The sequence below is a fragment of the Monodon monoceros genome, unplaced genomic scaffold, assembly GCF_005190385.1.
Source record: "Monodon monoceros isolate NGI ecotype Baffin Bay Population unplaced genomic scaffold, NGI_Narwhal_1 Super_Scaffold_7, whole genome shotgun sequence".
In the NCBI taxonomy this organism is placed as follows: Eukaryota; Metazoa; Chordata; class Mammalia; order Artiodactyla; family Monodontidae; genus Monodon; species Monodon monoceros.
Window position 1 is genome coordinate 45,607,129 of NW_021703784.1, and position 17,860 is coordinate 45,624,988.

A 17,860-nucleotide genomic window follows, 5' to 3' on the forward strand; every position below is an offset into this window, starting at 1 on the left:
ATTTTTGCCGCTGTTACTATGACATCACCGGAGATCTGGAGCTACTCCAGCTCCAGACCTCATTCGAACTCTCGCGATACTAGAGCCCGGTGGAGCGCGAAATGCGGTGGGAGGGGCTGGAACGAGATCGACTGACTTCCGGCCAGGCCGTTGTCTGGGTGGCGCGGTCGAGTCATCGTTGGGCCTCGCCGCTTCCATCTCTCTTCCCTCCACCGCCCCCCCCCCCCCGCCCCGGCGCGGGGGGTCGACCAGCCAAGTGGGGCGGGAGGCGACTCGGACCTTCCTCTTCATTTCGTTCTGGCCTGCTGCCCGGCTACCCGCTCTGGGTCCTTGGGACCAGCGAGGCCCGGTCTGAGGGGCCGGGGCCTACGTGGGCCCGCCGTCGGGCCCCATGAGGCATAGCCTGACCAAACTGCTGGCGGCCTCGGGCAGCGACTCCCCAACCCGCAGCGAGAGCCCGGCGCCGGTCGCGACCTGCTCGCTGCCCCCGGACTTGTCCCGGGCGGCAGCGGAGGACGAGGGGACGGCGGCGGCCGGGTCTCCCGGCCGCAAACAGCCGCGCGGCGACGAGGGCGAGTCGGACGCCGGGAGGGGGGGCCGCGGCATCGTGGCCGCGCGCGCGCCCTCGCCCGAGGAGATGGAGGAGGAGGCTATCGCCAGCGTCCCCGGGGAGGAGACGGAGGACATGGACTTTCTGTCCGGCCTGGAACTGGCGGATCTGCTGGACCCCCGGCAACCAGACTGGCATCTGGAGCCCGGGCTCAACTCGCCCGGGCCTCTCTCCTCGTCCGGCGGAGGCTCGGATAGCGGCGGCCTGTGGAGAGGGGACGACGACGACGAGGCCGCGGCTGCCGAGATGCAGCGCTTTTCTGACCTGCTGCAGAGGCTGTTAAACGGCATCGGAGGCTGCAGCAGCGGCAGTGACAGTGGCGGCGGCGAAAAGAGGCGGAGAAAGTCCCCGGGAGGAGGCGGCGGCAGCAGCGGCAACGACAACAACCAGGCGGCGACAAAGAGTCCCCGGAAGGCGGCGGCGGCTGCTGCCCGTCTCAATCGGCTGAAGAAGAAGGAGTACGTGATGGGGCTGGAGAGTCGAGTACGGGGTCTGGCAGCCGAGAACCAGGAGCTGCGGGCCGAGAATCGGGAGCTGGGAAAGCGCGTACAAGCATTGCAGGAGGAGAGTCGCTACCTACGGGCCGTCTTAGCCAACGAGACCGGACTGGCTCGCTTGCTGAGCCGGCTGAGCGGCGTGGGACTGCGGCTGACCACCTCGCTCTTCAGAGACTCGCCCGCCGGTGACCATGACTACGCTCTGCCCGTGGGAAAGCAGCAGCAGGACCTGCTGGAAGAGGACGACTCAGCCGGAGGAGTGTGTCTTCATGTGGACAAGGATAAGGTGTCGGTGGAGTTCTGCTCGGCGTGCGCCCGGAAGGCGTCGTCTTCTCTTAAAATGTAGGGTCAAGTAATCTGCTCTTTATCCGCGTTTACCCCTTTCAACTCCCTTACACCATGTAAAACACCTTAGTGGGACATCTTCACTGGACACATTTCAGAGGAGGAAAAAAAGTAATATTGAATCTTTAAGTGTTTAGCTAAAAGCATGAATGTGACACTGTAACCAACTCCTAATGATAACATGTCACTATTAAATCTCTCTGACAGTTTCTTTTTTAGGTGATTTCCTTCCTGCCAGGCTCCGTTGTAGGGGTTACAGAACAGTCGTTCCCGCCTCACAACCTGGTAAGGATCCATCTCTTCACGTAACGCTCATGCTCTGCTGCTTAGTCTACTTTAATGGGCAACATCTCAATTTGTGTGTGTGTGTGTGATTTTTTTTTTCTTTTGTTTTTTGGAAGGTGGGAGGGGAATCTAATTTGGGCCCTGTCCACCCTGGAAACAGACTTGTGCTGGTCAATATTGTATTCAAGTTGCTTCTTCTGGTTGAAATAGCTGTTAATGTGTCCCCTTGTTCAGACTTGCGTGTACCTAGCTCTTCTGTCCCCAGTGTGGACATGGCCTTGGATGACATCGGTTCCAACTGTACACTGAAAGCTGCTAATAGAGATACAGTTTGGAGAAAGTGACACAGGTGAAGTTGAATGGAAGTTCCGAGTTGTACAAGGTGCAAATTGGAATTCCAATTTTAGAGCAACTTTTCAGAGGTTGACAATAAGTACTTGGGGCAAACACAAATGTGATAGTTATTTTGTGGAGATGACAGAAATCTCTTAAATATTCAAGAATGCCTTTTAGTTTTCATAGATCTAGATATACAATCTATTCAGATTAATAGATTTTTATATCTCACCATTAGAGAAGTTGGAAATTAACATGCATATCAGACTCCTGTGTTAGTTACTTAATGGAAGAATAAGAATGGTTAATGAAATGTTTCTTTGAGGACCAGCACAGTGATTTACCCTATCACTGAGTATGAATAAATTGTTGAACACCTTTATTTTTGTTGTATTAAAATTTTAGGTTAAATTTATGTATGATTAGATATTGAAGGTTATGAAATGTGAATGAAAACGTGTAAAGTGAGGCTTCACAAAGAATCTTATTCTCCATATTTTAAGGGTATTTGTCCTATTTAAAAGTAAGTTTTAAAATTGAGTGACTTAATGACACGATTGACACTTTTTCCAAAGTTGGGACATAGTCTTCCTTTGAAGTACTCTATTATCTATTGTCCAGTTGTATAGATTGAGTCACAGTGTCTTTCAGTGTAAGAGACATTAAGAAATTCTTTGTGAAACATCACTGTTTGATAAAGTATATACGTATTTAGCATCCTTGTTTTTCTTTGTGCTAAAGTGGATACAGCTGTTGGGGCAGAAGAGACGGGACCAGCTGCTGGCCACATTTCCTGCTTTATTTTAAAAGGTAGTATAAGAAATGAGGAAAAAGAGGTAATATCAGGGCTTCTGCTTTTATTTTAAAATGTTCATAATTAAAAAGTATTTTCCAGCAGTCCAAAGATGTAAGTTATCTTACATATAAAATGTTTTATTTTGTTGTTATTTGGTTATGAAAATGGAACTTGTTCTTGAAGAACTGTAAATGTTTTGTTGCTAGATAATACACTTTTGAGACCTAACTTGGTCTCTGGTTTCCAGTGCATTACAGCATATTTTGTAAAATCATCTACTGCACTTGAGCATGAATGGATAGTAGCCAAACTCACAACCTGGAGTGATGAACCTGCTTATACCTAAGTGCAGGAGCAAGCCCCTCACAATGCAGCTGCATGGATTTTTAGTGCCTACTGAATTATATATATAAATATATATAAAAACCAAAAGTAGTTGGAAAAGTTATTTGAAATGACTAATTTGTGCTATCTTTATGGAATATGTTAATGTAGCTTTTTGAAACAGAAGCCTTGAATTGAAAGTTAATTAATACTTGAACATTTTGTATATATTTCTTTGTATATAATTTTGTGCAGTACCAATGACAAAAATATGATGTCATAATAAAACCAGGTTTGTTGATCTTTCAGTCATGGGCTCAAATAATTTATTCATCTCTAACATGACATTAGAAAATAACGGATGAAAATAGGAAAAATGTTTGTTGTTAATGCTGTGGGTCTTAAAAGGTTCTGGAAGCAGTAAGTGCGTTTTTCTAAAAATTATACCATTCCCTTGGAATATTTTCTTCCTAACGTCAATGATTTTCCTGCATTATTTGAAGTTTGGGGCTGGGGAGAAACAGTAGTCAAAGCTTTCTGAATTGGGATGATTTGACATTCCAAGTATAGATTTTTAGAATGTCATTTTATAAATGGCAGTTTTTGGAAATACTTGATTAAGAACTTTTGAAAATGGAGATTAGTATCGACTATTTTAAAAGCTGCTTTGTTAGGTTGCTTCTGTTTTAACTGTCTTTTCTTAGTTTCCATCTCATTCTCTTTTTTTTCTAATTTTGGTAAATTAGTGATTTTGTCATTTTTTGCATCAACGTCATGGTCTTGTTTTTACATGGTATTGCATGTATTTAGGACCTATCTAACAGGGGCTTTAAATAAATTTGGTCATATTTATGTGTAAACATATTTTACTGTAAATGTTTGGGTTTCTGAATTTACAACAGATATGTTTATTTCAGTATGTAGTAAACAATATCTTAAAGTGTCCTATTCACTACTTGTTAATTAAAAAAGTTATGATTAATATGAAACTGTTGTCTTACTATTTTTAGAAAATTGTGTTCTGAATGATTAGTAGTTGGATAAAGGAGATTTCTGGAATATAATATGGATTTAGAAATTTTCAGGTTTGGCTCTATTTACTGTAATGGATGAAAGCAATTTAGTGTTTGGGGAATCTTTTTATTTTTAAATTTTTTTTTCCTAATTGTGCCTCTGTGGCAAAATGATACAGCAAGTACTAAAGATGTAGCTTTTAATGTTTGTCTTCCGATGGTGACAGGAATTTATACATTAATTGAACTAACACATCATATTGACTTAATGTTTCTGCACTTCCTTGACCAAACCTAACTAAAAAGTCCACGTTTGTTAAAATGTAGTCACACCTCTGATATAATCCGACAAAAAGTGTTCGAAATATTTTAAATATTTGTACATTTGATAATCACTAAATTAATCTCTCTCTCTTCTCTTTAAACAGCTTAGCAGTGTCTGCAAAAACGAATCTTTTCCTACAACCTGTTAACTGACTGGACTGATGGTAACAAAGTAATTGTGGGAGCCATGTCGATCAAAAATTTGGCATCTGCTGAAAAAAAATGAATGCCATTTTCAAGTTCCCAAATTACTTCTATACTGATTTCACTTTCCAGAAATGGAGATATGAAAAGATTCTCTGGAATCCTTGAAAGACTTAATAGAAATACATGAGACAAAGTTAATTTTGGAACAAAATTATACTTATTTTTGTCTTTCATGGGAGTGATACTCAGTTCTTTGCATACCTTTTAAAAATTGCAACCATTGGAGAAGAGAATGATAGTATTTCATCAAGGAATATTAGATTCTTTACATAATCAAGCGCACATTCTGTGGAATTAGATTTAGTGGAGTAGAATTACATAAACAGGCCATCAGTGATCACAGGCATATAATGAGTTTGTATTTATTTCCTGGAACATGAGAACTAATCTGAAGTACAGACAGACGTTGCTGAGTAGAATATAAAAGTTAATGTAAAGTCTTTAAAGAGTAGTCTTTTTAAATAGATGCATTGATTTGTCTGTATATCTTTGAAAAATTGATTATGATTAAATGTGTGGGTAGTTAATTGCGATTCAGGGTAATGCCAAGATGTGTGGATTCTGAGGTTTTTGGCTTCTTGAGCTTTCTCCGAGGACTTATTAAAAATATTTTGAGGTTTCTAATGAATGGTATACTAGTTTCTACTGTTTTATATTAAAATTTCTCTAGTATGTAAGGGCTTTAGTATTCTGGATGATGGGAGTGGCTTTTTTCATGGAATATGGTTGTTTTACTTAATTGAAACATTTTTCCAGTTCATTACAAGTGTGAAAAAACACTCAAAACTCTGGTGGTTTTATTTCATTTTTGTTGGATTATGTTAATACATTCTTTCACCTGGTCTAGACTGAGTCATTTTATCTTACTGACTCATTTGGGAAGTGTGCAGATGATAGAAGTGGGAGGGGGTAGGAGATAGGCTCTTAATCTTCTTTCCAGAATGATTCATCATAATAACTATACAGTTTGGTTATTGTATGGTGATACAAAAAATTTATTAAATCCATTCAGTTTCTTGTAAGTGTATTCAGTGTCTCTGATGCCAGGCAGCAAAGCGCATTCCCAGTGGCTTATGCTTATGTGATTGATGGATGCTCCTACAGTATGAACAGTACAGCTGGTTGTATTGTAACCAAAATCAGGTAGGCATCAACACTATTTGGTGACTATAACTACTGCTTTGATAGAATAGAGTGGATAATTCACTGATAATGAGTCATTACCTTTTAAAGTATGTGATTACCTAGTTCAGTATTTTGGAGGTATGCCTTTAAGCTAAACAATCTTATGACTATTTAAGGTTGAATAGGTAGTTAAATATTTTCAAGTGTTTAGTTTTTTTCCCCAGGCTATCAATACAAAGTTTTGAGACCTTCCCAAATGGTTATATTTTTATATTTTACTGTACTGTTTTTTGTTGAGAAACCAGGTAGTTACCATTTAAGCCAGGGATCACAAAGGGGAGGTCCTCCATTAGAAACTTGTAAAGTGTTTGTTTGGCCAGCACAGTACTTTTTACATGTTTCAACTTGAATACCTTATACTCTCTGCCAGTCACTCCCTATTGTCTTATAATACCAGACTGAGCTCAGAGCTCTGACCTAGACTGCAAGTGGTCATTTACATGCAGTTTTAAAGTGCAGGAAAATTAAACTGGAGATAATTTAAATTTTATTCAGAAAGTAAATTACTTTATCGTTAGCAATAAATCCTGTAATATTAGAGGAAAAATATTTTTTAAAGATAAAGGTTAAAAGAAAGTTGCCCTGTTCATTGCTTTGGTTACTCATAGTGTTTTTATTCCTAGTTTTTTACCTTTCCCCAATTTGTACATTCAGGATTTCTTAGTTAGCCGTTTTTCCCACTTTTTAAAAAGAAACCGGGTCACAGTGGGCTTTCATAATTTTTTGTAGTTTTTGTTTGGCCATGCCACGTGGCTTGTGGGATCTTACTTCCTGAACCAGGGAATGAACCCGGGCCCTTTGCAGTGGAAGTGTGGAGTCCTAACCACTGGACCGCCAGGGAATTCCCAATTTTTTGTAGTTTTCTTGACCCAAAATTTGCTGAAATTCATCTTTTGCTCAATTTTCAGTTAATCTAATTTAAAAATCTAGTCACTTGGTGTTTTGAACATTCGTGTAGCTGTTAATATGTACAGATTTGAATTTTATTGGTGGCCCAACTTCCTTTAAAATGTGCCATCAAATTCTGTTTCCTGGGCTTCCCTGGTGGCACAGTGGTTGACAGTCTGCCTGCAGATGCAGGGGACACGGGTTTGTGCCCCGGTCCGGGAGGATCCCACATGCCGCGGAGCGGCTGGGCCCGTGAGCCATGGCCGCTGAGCCTGCGCGTCAGGAGCCTGTGCTCCGCAACGGGAGAGGCCACAACAGTGAGCGCAAAAAAAAAAAAAAAATTGTTTCCTTTTTACCCACTGAGGTCAAACCCCTCTGGCTTCTAATGTACCATAGTCTGGGGTTTACAAATTAATATCTTAATTTAAGTATAGTATAACATGAACCTTCTTTTTTAAAGCCAAATAACTGCACAGAATAAATTTTGAAAGACAGGTTTAAATAGTTTGTTTACTGTGACAGAATTGAAATAAACTATTTTCCTGACTGAGGCAGTGTTCTTCAGGTCTTAGCTAAAAATGACTGTTTCCTTAAATTGTAATGCAGATCACACCAGGCTCGCACAAATTTGCCCCCTGACCAAAAGTTTTGGTAAAGTACGTTTGTAGCAACAGGTTTAAAGTAACATGTTCTTTGGCTTATGTTGCCCATTTCTACTAACTGGGAAGATGATTTAAGAAAAATATGGTAGAAGACAGATGTTAGAAATCGTTTTTGGTTGCAGAAACCATTGTAAATTTTTGTATGTTTATAGATGGTGGTATGCTAGGGAGTAAGTACGGTGGGAGTGTTTAAGTAAGGAAACAATTTGCGCTAAATTATCCATTTAGTAATATCAGTGGGTTTTGAATTATCTAAGTTCATTACACCATTCTCTCTTTTTAAAGGAGTCTAATTCAGTAATTTGGGTTTCTTATTTTTGAAGTTAGGAATTTTAATTCTTTTTTTTTTACTGTGATAAGTAGAACTCTTGCTTTAAATAAAAATGACAGCACACACATAAAATGTATAACTTTGGGTCAGACAGCTTTATCGTGGTATTTTAGCTTGTAAAATAAAGTTTTTTGGTTTTTTTTTTTGCCTTTTATATATGTTTTTCCTAGTTGTAAAGGTAAAGCATATTCATTTCAGAAAGCTGGGATTATCCAGAAAGGAATCAGAATGAAAAGAAAAATCAGCCTTAATTTTATAACCCAGAGAATATCCACAGTAAAATACAGATTCTTTTGTCTGATAATTGGGATCATTTTTTTAATCAAACATAGTTTGATAGGGAATTTTGTTTTATAATCTGTTTCAATTTGTTTTTTTTTTTTGACCTCACCACGTGGCTTGCGTGATTCTACTTCTACGACCAGGGATTGAACCTGTGCCCTCAGCAGTGAAAGTGTGGGGTCCTAACCACTGGACTGCCAGGGAATTCCCTTGTATTTTATTAATTGAATTTTACATCTTTGGCTGCACTGCTTTCTTTAAGGGCCACTGAAAGCCTGCCCCACTCTCAGAGCTGCCTTTTTTAGGTGACAGGCTAAATCCTTTCATATAATTTTAAGTAGCATAAGATTATTTAACAGATACATCACTATATTTGAAAAGAATAGTTAAGATGCTTGTGAATGTGGTCTTGGATGACACAAATATTGTTTGGTATGACTGGCTTGTTTCATAAGAAAGTGTTGGTCTAGCTCTGCATTGTGTAATACTGAGGCTATTATCCACATGTGGCTAAACTATTTAATTAAAATAAAAGATTCAGTTATTCAGGTGCACTAATCAAATATTGGGTGCTCAGTAGCCACGTATGGCTAGTGCTAACATATCAGTCATATATAAAATATTTCCTCATCATCACAGAAAGTTTTGTTGGCCAATGCTGATTTAGATGCTGTTACATGAGAAAATGGTTTCAAGAACTGAGATGAAAACTTTTAGGAAGGGAAACACAATAGATCATTTCAAAAATTTAAATGATCTATCTTAGGAATTGAGGAATAGACCTAGGATATTTCAAAAAACAAAACCAGAAACAATAGGAAGACTATGGCTACCTCAAATTTGAGTGCCTGATGACAGGTGCTACGTTAAGTCAACTTACATATATGATACCAATCTTGAGTGAGGTTACTGATGAGGAAACTGAGGGCCAGAGAGATCAGTTAACTTGCTTAGCATCATACAGCCAAAAAAAATGGCTCAGGTCTATGTGCTTCTAAAGAACTATACCACACTAGATGAAAGCTTCAAAGATAGAATTTACCTTAATCTTATGAGTATAGCTTTCCAATGATATAAATAAGATGACTTTTGAAGTAGGTAACTCTATCATTAGGACAGCTCAAGCTGAGCCTGAATAATCATCTGTGAAGAATACTGGGAATTGATCCCTCTGTAAGGAATGTTTTTAAATATGTTCTAAGATTCTATGAAAGAATAATACCTGTGGAAACAGTGAATTGAGAAAATGAAGTGTAACGTTTCTGTAGTGTATTGATACTCCCCACCCTGGCCCCTGCCATTTTCATTCCTGTTTGGATTCTTTGAGGTTTTCAGTGAAAACTGCTGTGTGGTTTTCTCCCTGTTACAGACCAAACTGCCTAATGTAAAGGAGTAGAGCAAGCAATGTGGGAGAGACGGTATTGGGAACACTAGAGAAGTAGGCTCTTGGCTAAGTGGGTAGTGTTGAATAATTCATTCAGCCTTTTGTTGTAGATCCCAGAATTGTACCTCATGTGATAAATTACAAGTCTTATTTATTCATACTTAGATGTAGGTTATTTTTACAGTTTTATTTTTGTGTACAGATTTGCTTAACCATCACTGAATTTCTAGGTCAGGTTCAGGTAACTGAAGAGCCTTTATAAGTAGTTTATATTGTCTAGACCCAAGGTATGCTGCAAACCCAGTCTGGAGCAAAATGGGAAATAACATCTTTCTAAAGACAGGCTTAGAAATCCTAATCCAGTAATTTAAGATGTTTCCTTTCTCGGGTAGCAGGGCTGAGTTATACCTGTAAGAAAACATTGAGACAGTTCACTAGAAAAGACAGTTGTATCAAGTGGCAAATCTGTGTACAATACATATTAATTCCAGAAGTCTTAAAACTAGCTTAGGTAAAGACTGAGGTAATGCTATTCTCTTCGATGTCTATTAGTCATAAAAACTGTCCTTTTCTCCGTTTCACCTCTGGAAGCTCATATAGTATAGATTGCTTGGTACAAGAGTTCATCAGAGAATAAATGAATTATTTTGGCTTATAGCGAGACATTTTCTGATGGAATTTTCTTTTAGAGGAAGTACTCAAACCCTAAGAACATTATGCATATAATGTAGTTTTCATGCTAGTCACAGTACTTTTTGTAGCTTTGTAGCTAGTATTCAATATATAAAGCTAAGAACCTGAACTACACACCCAAGAGGTAGTGTGATAAATTTCTAGAAGTGTTTTCAAATTCTTGAGAAGTATTCTTTGATTACCCAGAAAAAACAAGTCTTGTTAACTCTTTCAAGTCAAACAGGTAACATTGCCTTAAAAATAGAAAATGTACTTGCTGTTTTAAAGTTTGCATTTTCTAGGCAATCATTTATATATATTACTAAAGTTTTTCGATAATTATGGAAAGCAATCCTACCTGGCTGCTAGGCCACCATTCACAGGGATAGCCAAGAAAACAGGGTACAGGCCACCAAAAACAAGACCAACCAGTCCACCTCGTGTTATGGTACAGGTTTCACAATGTAAATCACCTAGGAAATAAATTAGTTCTGCAAATGGATAGTCAAGCAAACATTTAAAGAATGCAAGGTCCCCTTTTATGTATCACAGATACTCAATTTTCAGGCAGTAATACAGCAAATGCATTTCTACAAGGCATGTTAAAAGGTATAATTACACATATGGATAATCTAAAACAGCCAGGAATAACTGATAAAACCATCTTAGGAAAAATTCCCTAATTTGTTTTGAACTTGAATATAATACTCAGTTTGCACTGCTTCTAGCTTTTTGCGCATGTGTTAACAAACCTGAGCTAATATTTTTGTCTTTAAGAAACTTTTTAAACCCATGGTAAATTTAACAATTTGATTTATCTTACATTTTTACATTATGCAGTGTGATTTCATTTTTATAAAATTGTTTATTCATTTCCAGATTAGTACAAGGTATTAAAAATAGAAAGCTATGCTAACGTATGTTTTCACTCATTCTGTTCAGTTTGTTGTGCAATAGGTTTCCCTGCACATAAAAATTCTTTCCACACTGATCTTGGGGATTCAAGCAAATACTCATCTAATTTAAACAAATCTGAAGTAGCACTTAAGAGAATTTAAATGGACTGCCTCCCTACTACCACCTATGGTAATAATTTTTTTAAAATTATTAATCAGAAATTCTTTCATGATTTACCTATACTTGGAGTACTGAGCAAATATGGTGAACTGTCCAAAGGAAATCAAGTCTCCATGTATTTGATAACTATTGCACATATACACATTTAGTGCTTTTAGAGATTTAGTGATTTTTATGGGAACAAGATAAAGAGTCTTGTTCCCATAAAAAATTTTTTCCCCCTTAAGAAAATTCTATAATTTTTAAAAAATTAAGGCAGTCAGCATTTTAAAAAAAATAAAGTTTCCAAATATTTCTTACTAAACACTGTAGGAGAGAGAAGTTAGATAAAGGAAAGTATTTAGAATTACTGTGTATATATTTTACTTGTTTGGTAGACCATGCTAATCTGAATTAATTGCTGCTTTACATAGAGAGGCTAGCAAGGTTCAGTCTTATCCAAGCAGTGACTGTATTACAGCATATAGCCAATTGCTAAAATTATTTAAGGATTAATGTAAGGTGCAAATAATGTACATATACCAAAGCAAACTTGCTGGTGACAGTGAAATAGAATTTACCTGTATTCAAAGGTAAACTTACAAAACCTTTGTAAGATACGTGTGCCATCAAAAATGGGATCACTGCCATTGGTAAGCCAGCAGCTACAGGAGCCTGTGTCACATGTAGGATGCGTCGAAAGAGACTATTTGCTATTAGGCCACAGAGGGCAGCATTAAGTCCAATATATGTTGATCCATTTTCAAGCAGATTCCTGAGTCGGTGAGAAAAAACAGTAACTGTTTTTGGCTGTATTGCATGTGTTAGCTCTCCAACAATTCTGGCATATGTTACAGAACTTACCAGGACTTTAGGATTAACAGGATCCAACATTTATATCTTATAGCTCCATAAAACAAAAACCTTTTAAAATCATTGTTTTACATGTAGATTTTTATTCTAAAAGGCTTTGAATCTGGTCAACACTTTAAGGATACAGTGATACATTTAGTTTTGCTAAATGTATTGTGGGAATTTGCAAAGAATATTGGTATGGAAATTCCACCATCCCCCCACCAAGTATATAGCAGGGAAGAGCTTCTGAAGAGTCTGACTTGGATGCCTCTCTAGGCTCCCACAATACCCAATACTTACTTCTGTAGCAGAACACATTATAAGGTGGTATTAGCTTATCACAGATTTACCTGTCAGGCTTCCCAACTAGCCTGTAAACAACTTGAAGACAGTGGATACAAAGATATAAATATCTTGGTTTCAACAGCACCTGGCACACAGAAGGCATTCAATAAGGTGAAATTGATGTTTCCTTTTACTCTTCCTTGAAGCATTAGAGTCAGGATTAGAGGGTGGAGCATGCGTACTAACATTTAAGGGATCCTCTATGCTAGGTACTCTTTATAAGAGCTCATTGAAATAAGAATAAATTGATGTTTTGGGATAGTAAGTGGTAGAACTGGTTTTTAAGGAAGGCATGTATGAGATTTAAAATGCATGTTCTATGCATTCTTTAGTTTTGGGGAAAAAAACTAAAACTGCTGAATATTGAAAGTATCCAATTCAAAGCCTTCAGCCTATCACTTAACTTCTTTACCATCTGCTTTGCTTCCTATAACACAGGCGTCAACCTCTTAATTTTCTCATTACTCTTAATTAGCCAAACTAGCCACACACAATATCCCCTCTAACTTCTATGGCTAACACTCAAGACAGGTTTTCTAGGAATTCCTAATTGAGCTTTCTACCTTGTGTAAGGTACTACTTTTCTTACCTGTCACTTTGCAATCACAATGGTACTTGTCATTCAATCATTGAGCACTTATTGCATGCCGCAGACTTGGTGATGAAGGCACAAAAAATTATCTTCGGTGTTTTCATAGTTTATTATTGGAGAATGAAAGATACGTAAACTTGATATATTGGATTGGCCAAAAAGTTCGTTCGGATTTTTCCATGAAAAATGCGAACAAACATTTTGATCAACCCAGTATAACAAAAGTATTAAAATGGTAATGTTAGTACAAGGGAGGCAGTTTAGAAACTTAGGGTACATAAGACAATATTTAAATTGTGATGAGGGCCTAGAGAGCTACCAAACAACAAAACACATGAATGTGAAAAGACCTGTGTATTCTTGTGGGAGCTGAGGGAATGGGAAACTCGAGCACTTCCTCTAAAATATTTTTATTTTATCTTCATAACAATACTGTGAAATATGTATTATCTTCATTTTTAGTCATAGGAACAAATGCCCATATATATTACATATTATATACATTGTAATATTATTATATATATAATTATATACATTGTAATATGTTGATATATTAATGTTAAATATTATTAAAAATTACATAAATAAGTACCTAAATATAACAAGGAGTATAACTGGAATCTGAATAGCAACGTTTGCTGTCTCCCAACCAGATTTTAATTTCCTGTGGCTTAAAGTCACATTGTTCAGTTAATAATTCAGTACAAAATTGTTATTATCTAGCAGCCCCATTGCCAGTCAGTGTTCCCAAAAAGTGCCTATACAATTAGAAACGTGAACTCAAGATTTTTTGGCAAGATAATACCCATAAAGTAACTAGATACATGAACTAACACATGAAATATAAGACCAGAAATAACAAGTGGCAATGAAATAGATGGCACATGAAATTATTTTGTAGATTAAAAAGCGAAGTGTTTGATACTAAAGTTTCATACATTTAAGAACTTTTCAAATAACTATTAAACATATCTAAATTGGTAATGCAAGAAATGAGGATTCAAACTTAGGAGAACTAGGATGGATAAAATAGAAGCAGAGGAAAAATAGCGAACAAAGATGAGATGCTGTCAGCTGCCCTGTTTAGGTGCCACTGTTCAAAAGCAGTTTATTCCAAATTAAAGCTTACTTTGCAGTTCCAGATTACTTCCCCATTGATTACTATTTCTAATTTGGTGAAAGTCCCAGTAACACAGCCTGCTTGCTTCTCTTCAAGGCTGTCACATCTCTATTCTTCCTGGCTTTCCCTACCTTACTGGCCTGGAAACACGGGCACATGTCTTTTATTTGTTTAAAAAGTTTCTGTTTACCTCTGGAAAACAATAACAAAAACGATGTACACTGTGTGTTTGTGGTGGGGGGAAAGGGAGGTTGGATATACATCTTATTACTGCCCTTGGTTTATGGGTTCTTCCTTGTTGAGCTGGTGTCAGCAAGATTGGAATTTGTGCAAGACAGTAAGATTATACTTCCAAAATGTATTTCAAATCCATCCTTTTTTCACTTCAGCTGCCACCACCACTCACCAGGATTACTATGCCAGTTTTCCTACTGGTCTTCTTCCTTTTCTCGCCTACCTTAAATCTACTTTCCAAAAAGCAACTGTAATGTTCTTTGGAAATGTTAGCTGGATCATTCCCTGCTTAAAACTCCTCCTGTTCCTTCAACCTTATGCCCACTTCCCTTGTACTTTAGTAACACTGGTTCCTCAAATATGACAAACTCGTTGCTCTCTGTGGCCTAGGCATATGCCATTCCTTCCTCCTCCCCAGGCTGACTCTTCTTCATCCTTTTTGGTCTCAGATTTTCAGTTTAAATGGAATGTTAGAGAGGCTGCCTGAAGAACATTTTGTGGGAGAGTACTGGAGTTCACTCAGCGTTGTCTTCAAAGATCAGTATGTTTCCTATATAAATTTAATAATATCTTAAAGATCTTTTAGCCATGATCCCATTTCTCTGACATTCCTTGTCTAGTTATGTGTGTTACATGGCACTCTCTTAGACTGGTAAGTGTAATGATAGAAATGAATTGAGAAAGAAGACAGTTTAAAGGTTTGTTATTTAAATTAGTCCATAAATATATACATCTGCCTATACTGTAAGCCAGATGGAAAAACTGGGAGAAATGAATTTTAGCCTTGACTTAAAGGAAAATGGCTAATCTCTCTGAGCCTTGGTTTTCTCATCAACGTAATAAAAAAAAATCTCAATTTCCTTCTGACATTCTATGTTTATATTCAAACCAAATAAATTTGAGATGAATCAATGATGAAAGTCCACCTGATAAAAGAATTTTTTAATTAAGAAGGGATCTTACCTTTCTGCTTCTGGAAGTTGGTTAATTTTTCTGGTTATGATTTCAATTAAGTTCTTCTTGACAGTACCATCTGGTTTATGATTTTCCATCTTGAGCCTTAAATTAAAATGTCATTTTTCAATAATGTGTATCTATAGAAAAACAGCAAAAGAGCTTATAAAAAGCCTTTGGAAGACCATAAATATTTAATTTTAAAAGAAGCAGCCATAGCTTTATTTCATAATCTGAAAAATTAATGCATTAGACACCCCCCAAAAAACCCCCACAATTCTATGAAATAGAAACCAGAACATGGAAGACAACACATAAAGCTTATAGGAAATACAGAATATCTTCGTAACCCTTAAAAATATTGTAAATTTGCAAACAGCACTAACCATAAAACACATAAAGCTAATATTAAACTAATATTAACCAATTAAAATGACCTTGTGTTCATTTACAGATACCATAAAGATAAGCCAGTTGGGGAGAAAATGTTTGCAATGTAACTGACAAAGGAGTAGTTGGTACCCAGAATATGTAAAGTATTGAATAGTACAAATCAATAAGAAAAAGGCAACCAACGCAATAGAAAAACTGACAAAAGGTTTGAACAGGCACTTCACAAAGAATAGTCAAACAGACAATAAATATGAAAATATGCTTAACCACTATAATCAGGAAAATAGAAATTAAATTTCAATTACTGGCAAGAATGTGGGGTAACTGAAACTCATGTGCTGCTGGTGGAAGCATAGGTACAACCACTTTGGAAAAGGATTTGGTACTTAATAAGTAGAAGGCACACAGCAATTTCACATCTAGGTACACCCTAGAGCAGAGGTCAGCAAACTTCTCTAAAAGGGCCAGATGGTAAACATCTTAGGCTTTGCGGGTCACATAATGGTCTTTTGTCGAATACTTAAAAAAAAAAAAAAAAAAAAAATATATATATATATATATATATATATATAAAACATTTTAGCTGGCCGTAAAGAAACAAGCGATAGGCTTCGTCTGGCCCACAGGCAGGTAGTTTGTTGATCTCTGCGCTAGTTGAGGTGAATAAAAGATTAAGGGAATGGGTGAATGATTACTCTTAGCCTGAAGATTTAGCTCATTAAATAAGATTTCAGGGTAGCAGAGTTACGAAAATCAAAAAGTTCAGAAAGAACAGACAACATGACTCAAATTTAATTTTCTTGGTTCACTATTCATTTGCTACAAGATTAATTTATAACACTAATTTAACAAATATCTACTGGGTAGCCATTAGATGGCTTGGAAAATATTCAGTACACTGAATTTCATATCCCTAAACTTAAAGTTAACATAAGTAGTACAATGCAGGCTTAGAAATTTACGTCTGGGTTTCCCGGACTCAAACTTTTTGAGGGCCTTGGTTACAATAACGTTAAGATCTCTGCCTTACAGGAACTTTGAATAATTTTATGTTGGGGGGTTGGGGGTGTGGTGGAGAGAGAGATAAAAACAAGTGATCAAATTCAGTATATATAAAGTGTATAATGTATATGTCTGAAATACTGTTACATCAGAAAGTCCAGCCTAATGCTATCACTAGTTTTCTGTTCTGTGCTCTGCATATTGGTGAGGTTCCTGGTTCTGTGAACTAGCCATTTCTAACGTGTCGCTATTAAAAGTCACCCTTAATTCGGTAAAAGTTCTGATCTGGCAGCCCGCAGTAGGCCATTGTATCCCGGTTAATAATAAATCCCTATCAAAGACAATGCCACGTTTAAATATTACAAACATTTCAAAAGGCTTTTGCACTAGCTATCTTCAAGATAGCTCCCGAGATAGACAAATGAGGAAAGTGGGGCCTCTGAAAATTAAATTAGGCCAAGGTCACCCTGTAAATTGGCAGTAAACCCGGCATTAAATTCAAGCACAGGCTTTTCTTTTTTGCCCCCTGTAGGCTTAATTTAAATACAAGATCTTTTTTTCTAGGGTGGAAAGTGTAGGGACCGATTCGGTGCGGTAGAACCGATTCCCCTCCTCCACTTGCAACTCAGTCCCGGGATCTCATTCCCACGCTGCGGTTGAACAGCATGTCACCACGCTCTGCTTCTCTTGATACTCGCCTTTCACTGCACCCTTTTACCCGGAATGCCGGTACCTTACGCTCTCCTCCCAGCAGTCACTGCCTCCATCAGCCACGCGAGTGCTCACTCCAACCTTCGCTCAAGTCGCCCGGGCGCAGCCATTTTGGCTGCCACGTGACACGGCCCAAGGCGGGCACTGGGCCGCTGCCGGGCCGCTGATTGGGCTTCCAGGACCGAGGTTGCGCTCAAGGGCCTTCTAGCAGTGGGAGGTGCTGTGCCGCGCAGCAAGGAGGTTTGGAGACCGCGGGGGGTACTGGTTACAGCCTATCCACGCCTCAGGATAGAGACTGCAGAAAATTGTGAAATTTCCGGATGAAAATTGAGTGATCTTAAACCTGCCCCATTCGTTGAAAATCTACCTTAGGTATGTTACTTAAAACGTCCTGGCCAGTACATTATACTTCGTGTATTGACTTGGGCTGTATAAAAGCTGCACAACCCTTGGCATA

General features: G+C 38.0%; 2 protein-coding genes across 6 annotated transcripts; one reads left to right on the forward strand and one right to left on the reverse strand.

Annotated features, from left to right (window-relative positions):
• The first annotated feature begins 239 nt into the window (after positions 1-239).
• On the forward strand, positions 240-5,753 carry CREBZF (CREB/ATF bZIP transcription factor). Of its 3 annotated transcripts, XR_003791536.1 has the most exons (4): positions 240-1,449; positions 1,660-1,737; positions 2,815-2,883; positions 4,635-5,753. XR_003791536.1 is itself a non-coding variant. In XM_029208996.1 (2 exons), the coding sequence occupies exons 1-2, from the start codon at positions 392-394 to the stop codon at positions 1,673-1,675; spliced, it is 1,074 nt and encodes a 357-aa protein (XP_029064829.1). In that variant the 5' UTR covers positions 240-391; the 3' UTR covers positions 1,676-5,753. The 3 variants fall into 3 exon arrangements, 1 of the variants encoding a protein (XP_029064829.1); XR_003791535.1 differs by having other exon boundaries at positions 2,815-5,753; XM_029208996.1 differs by having other exon boundaries at positions 1,660-5,753.
• A 3,884-nt stretch (positions 5,754-9,637) lies between these two features.
• Positions 9,638-17,545, reverse strand: TMEM126A (transmembrane protein 126A). 3 transcript variants are annotated; one of them, XM_029209641.1, is made up of 5 exons: positions 17,391-17,545; positions 15,307-15,402; positions 11,779-11,972; positions 10,500-10,614; positions 9,638-9,877 (listed from the first exon to the last, which is right to left on the reverse strand). In XM_029209641.1, the coding sequence occupies exons 2-5, from the start codon at positions 15,393-15,395 to the stop codon at positions 9,685-9,687; spliced, it is 591 nt and encodes a 196-aa protein (XP_029065474.1). In that variant the 5' UTR covers positions 15,396-15,402; positions 17,391-17,545; the 3' UTR covers positions 9,638-9,684. The 3 variants fall into 3 exon arrangements, with proteins under 3 accessions (XP_029065474.1, XP_029065475.1, XP_029065473.1); XM_029209642.1 differs by having other exon boundaries at positions 17,426-17,535; XM_029209640.1 differs by lacking the exons at positions 15,307-15,402; positions 17,391-17,545 and having other exon boundaries at positions 11,779-13,449.
• Positions 17,546-17,860: the final 315 nt, after the last annotated feature.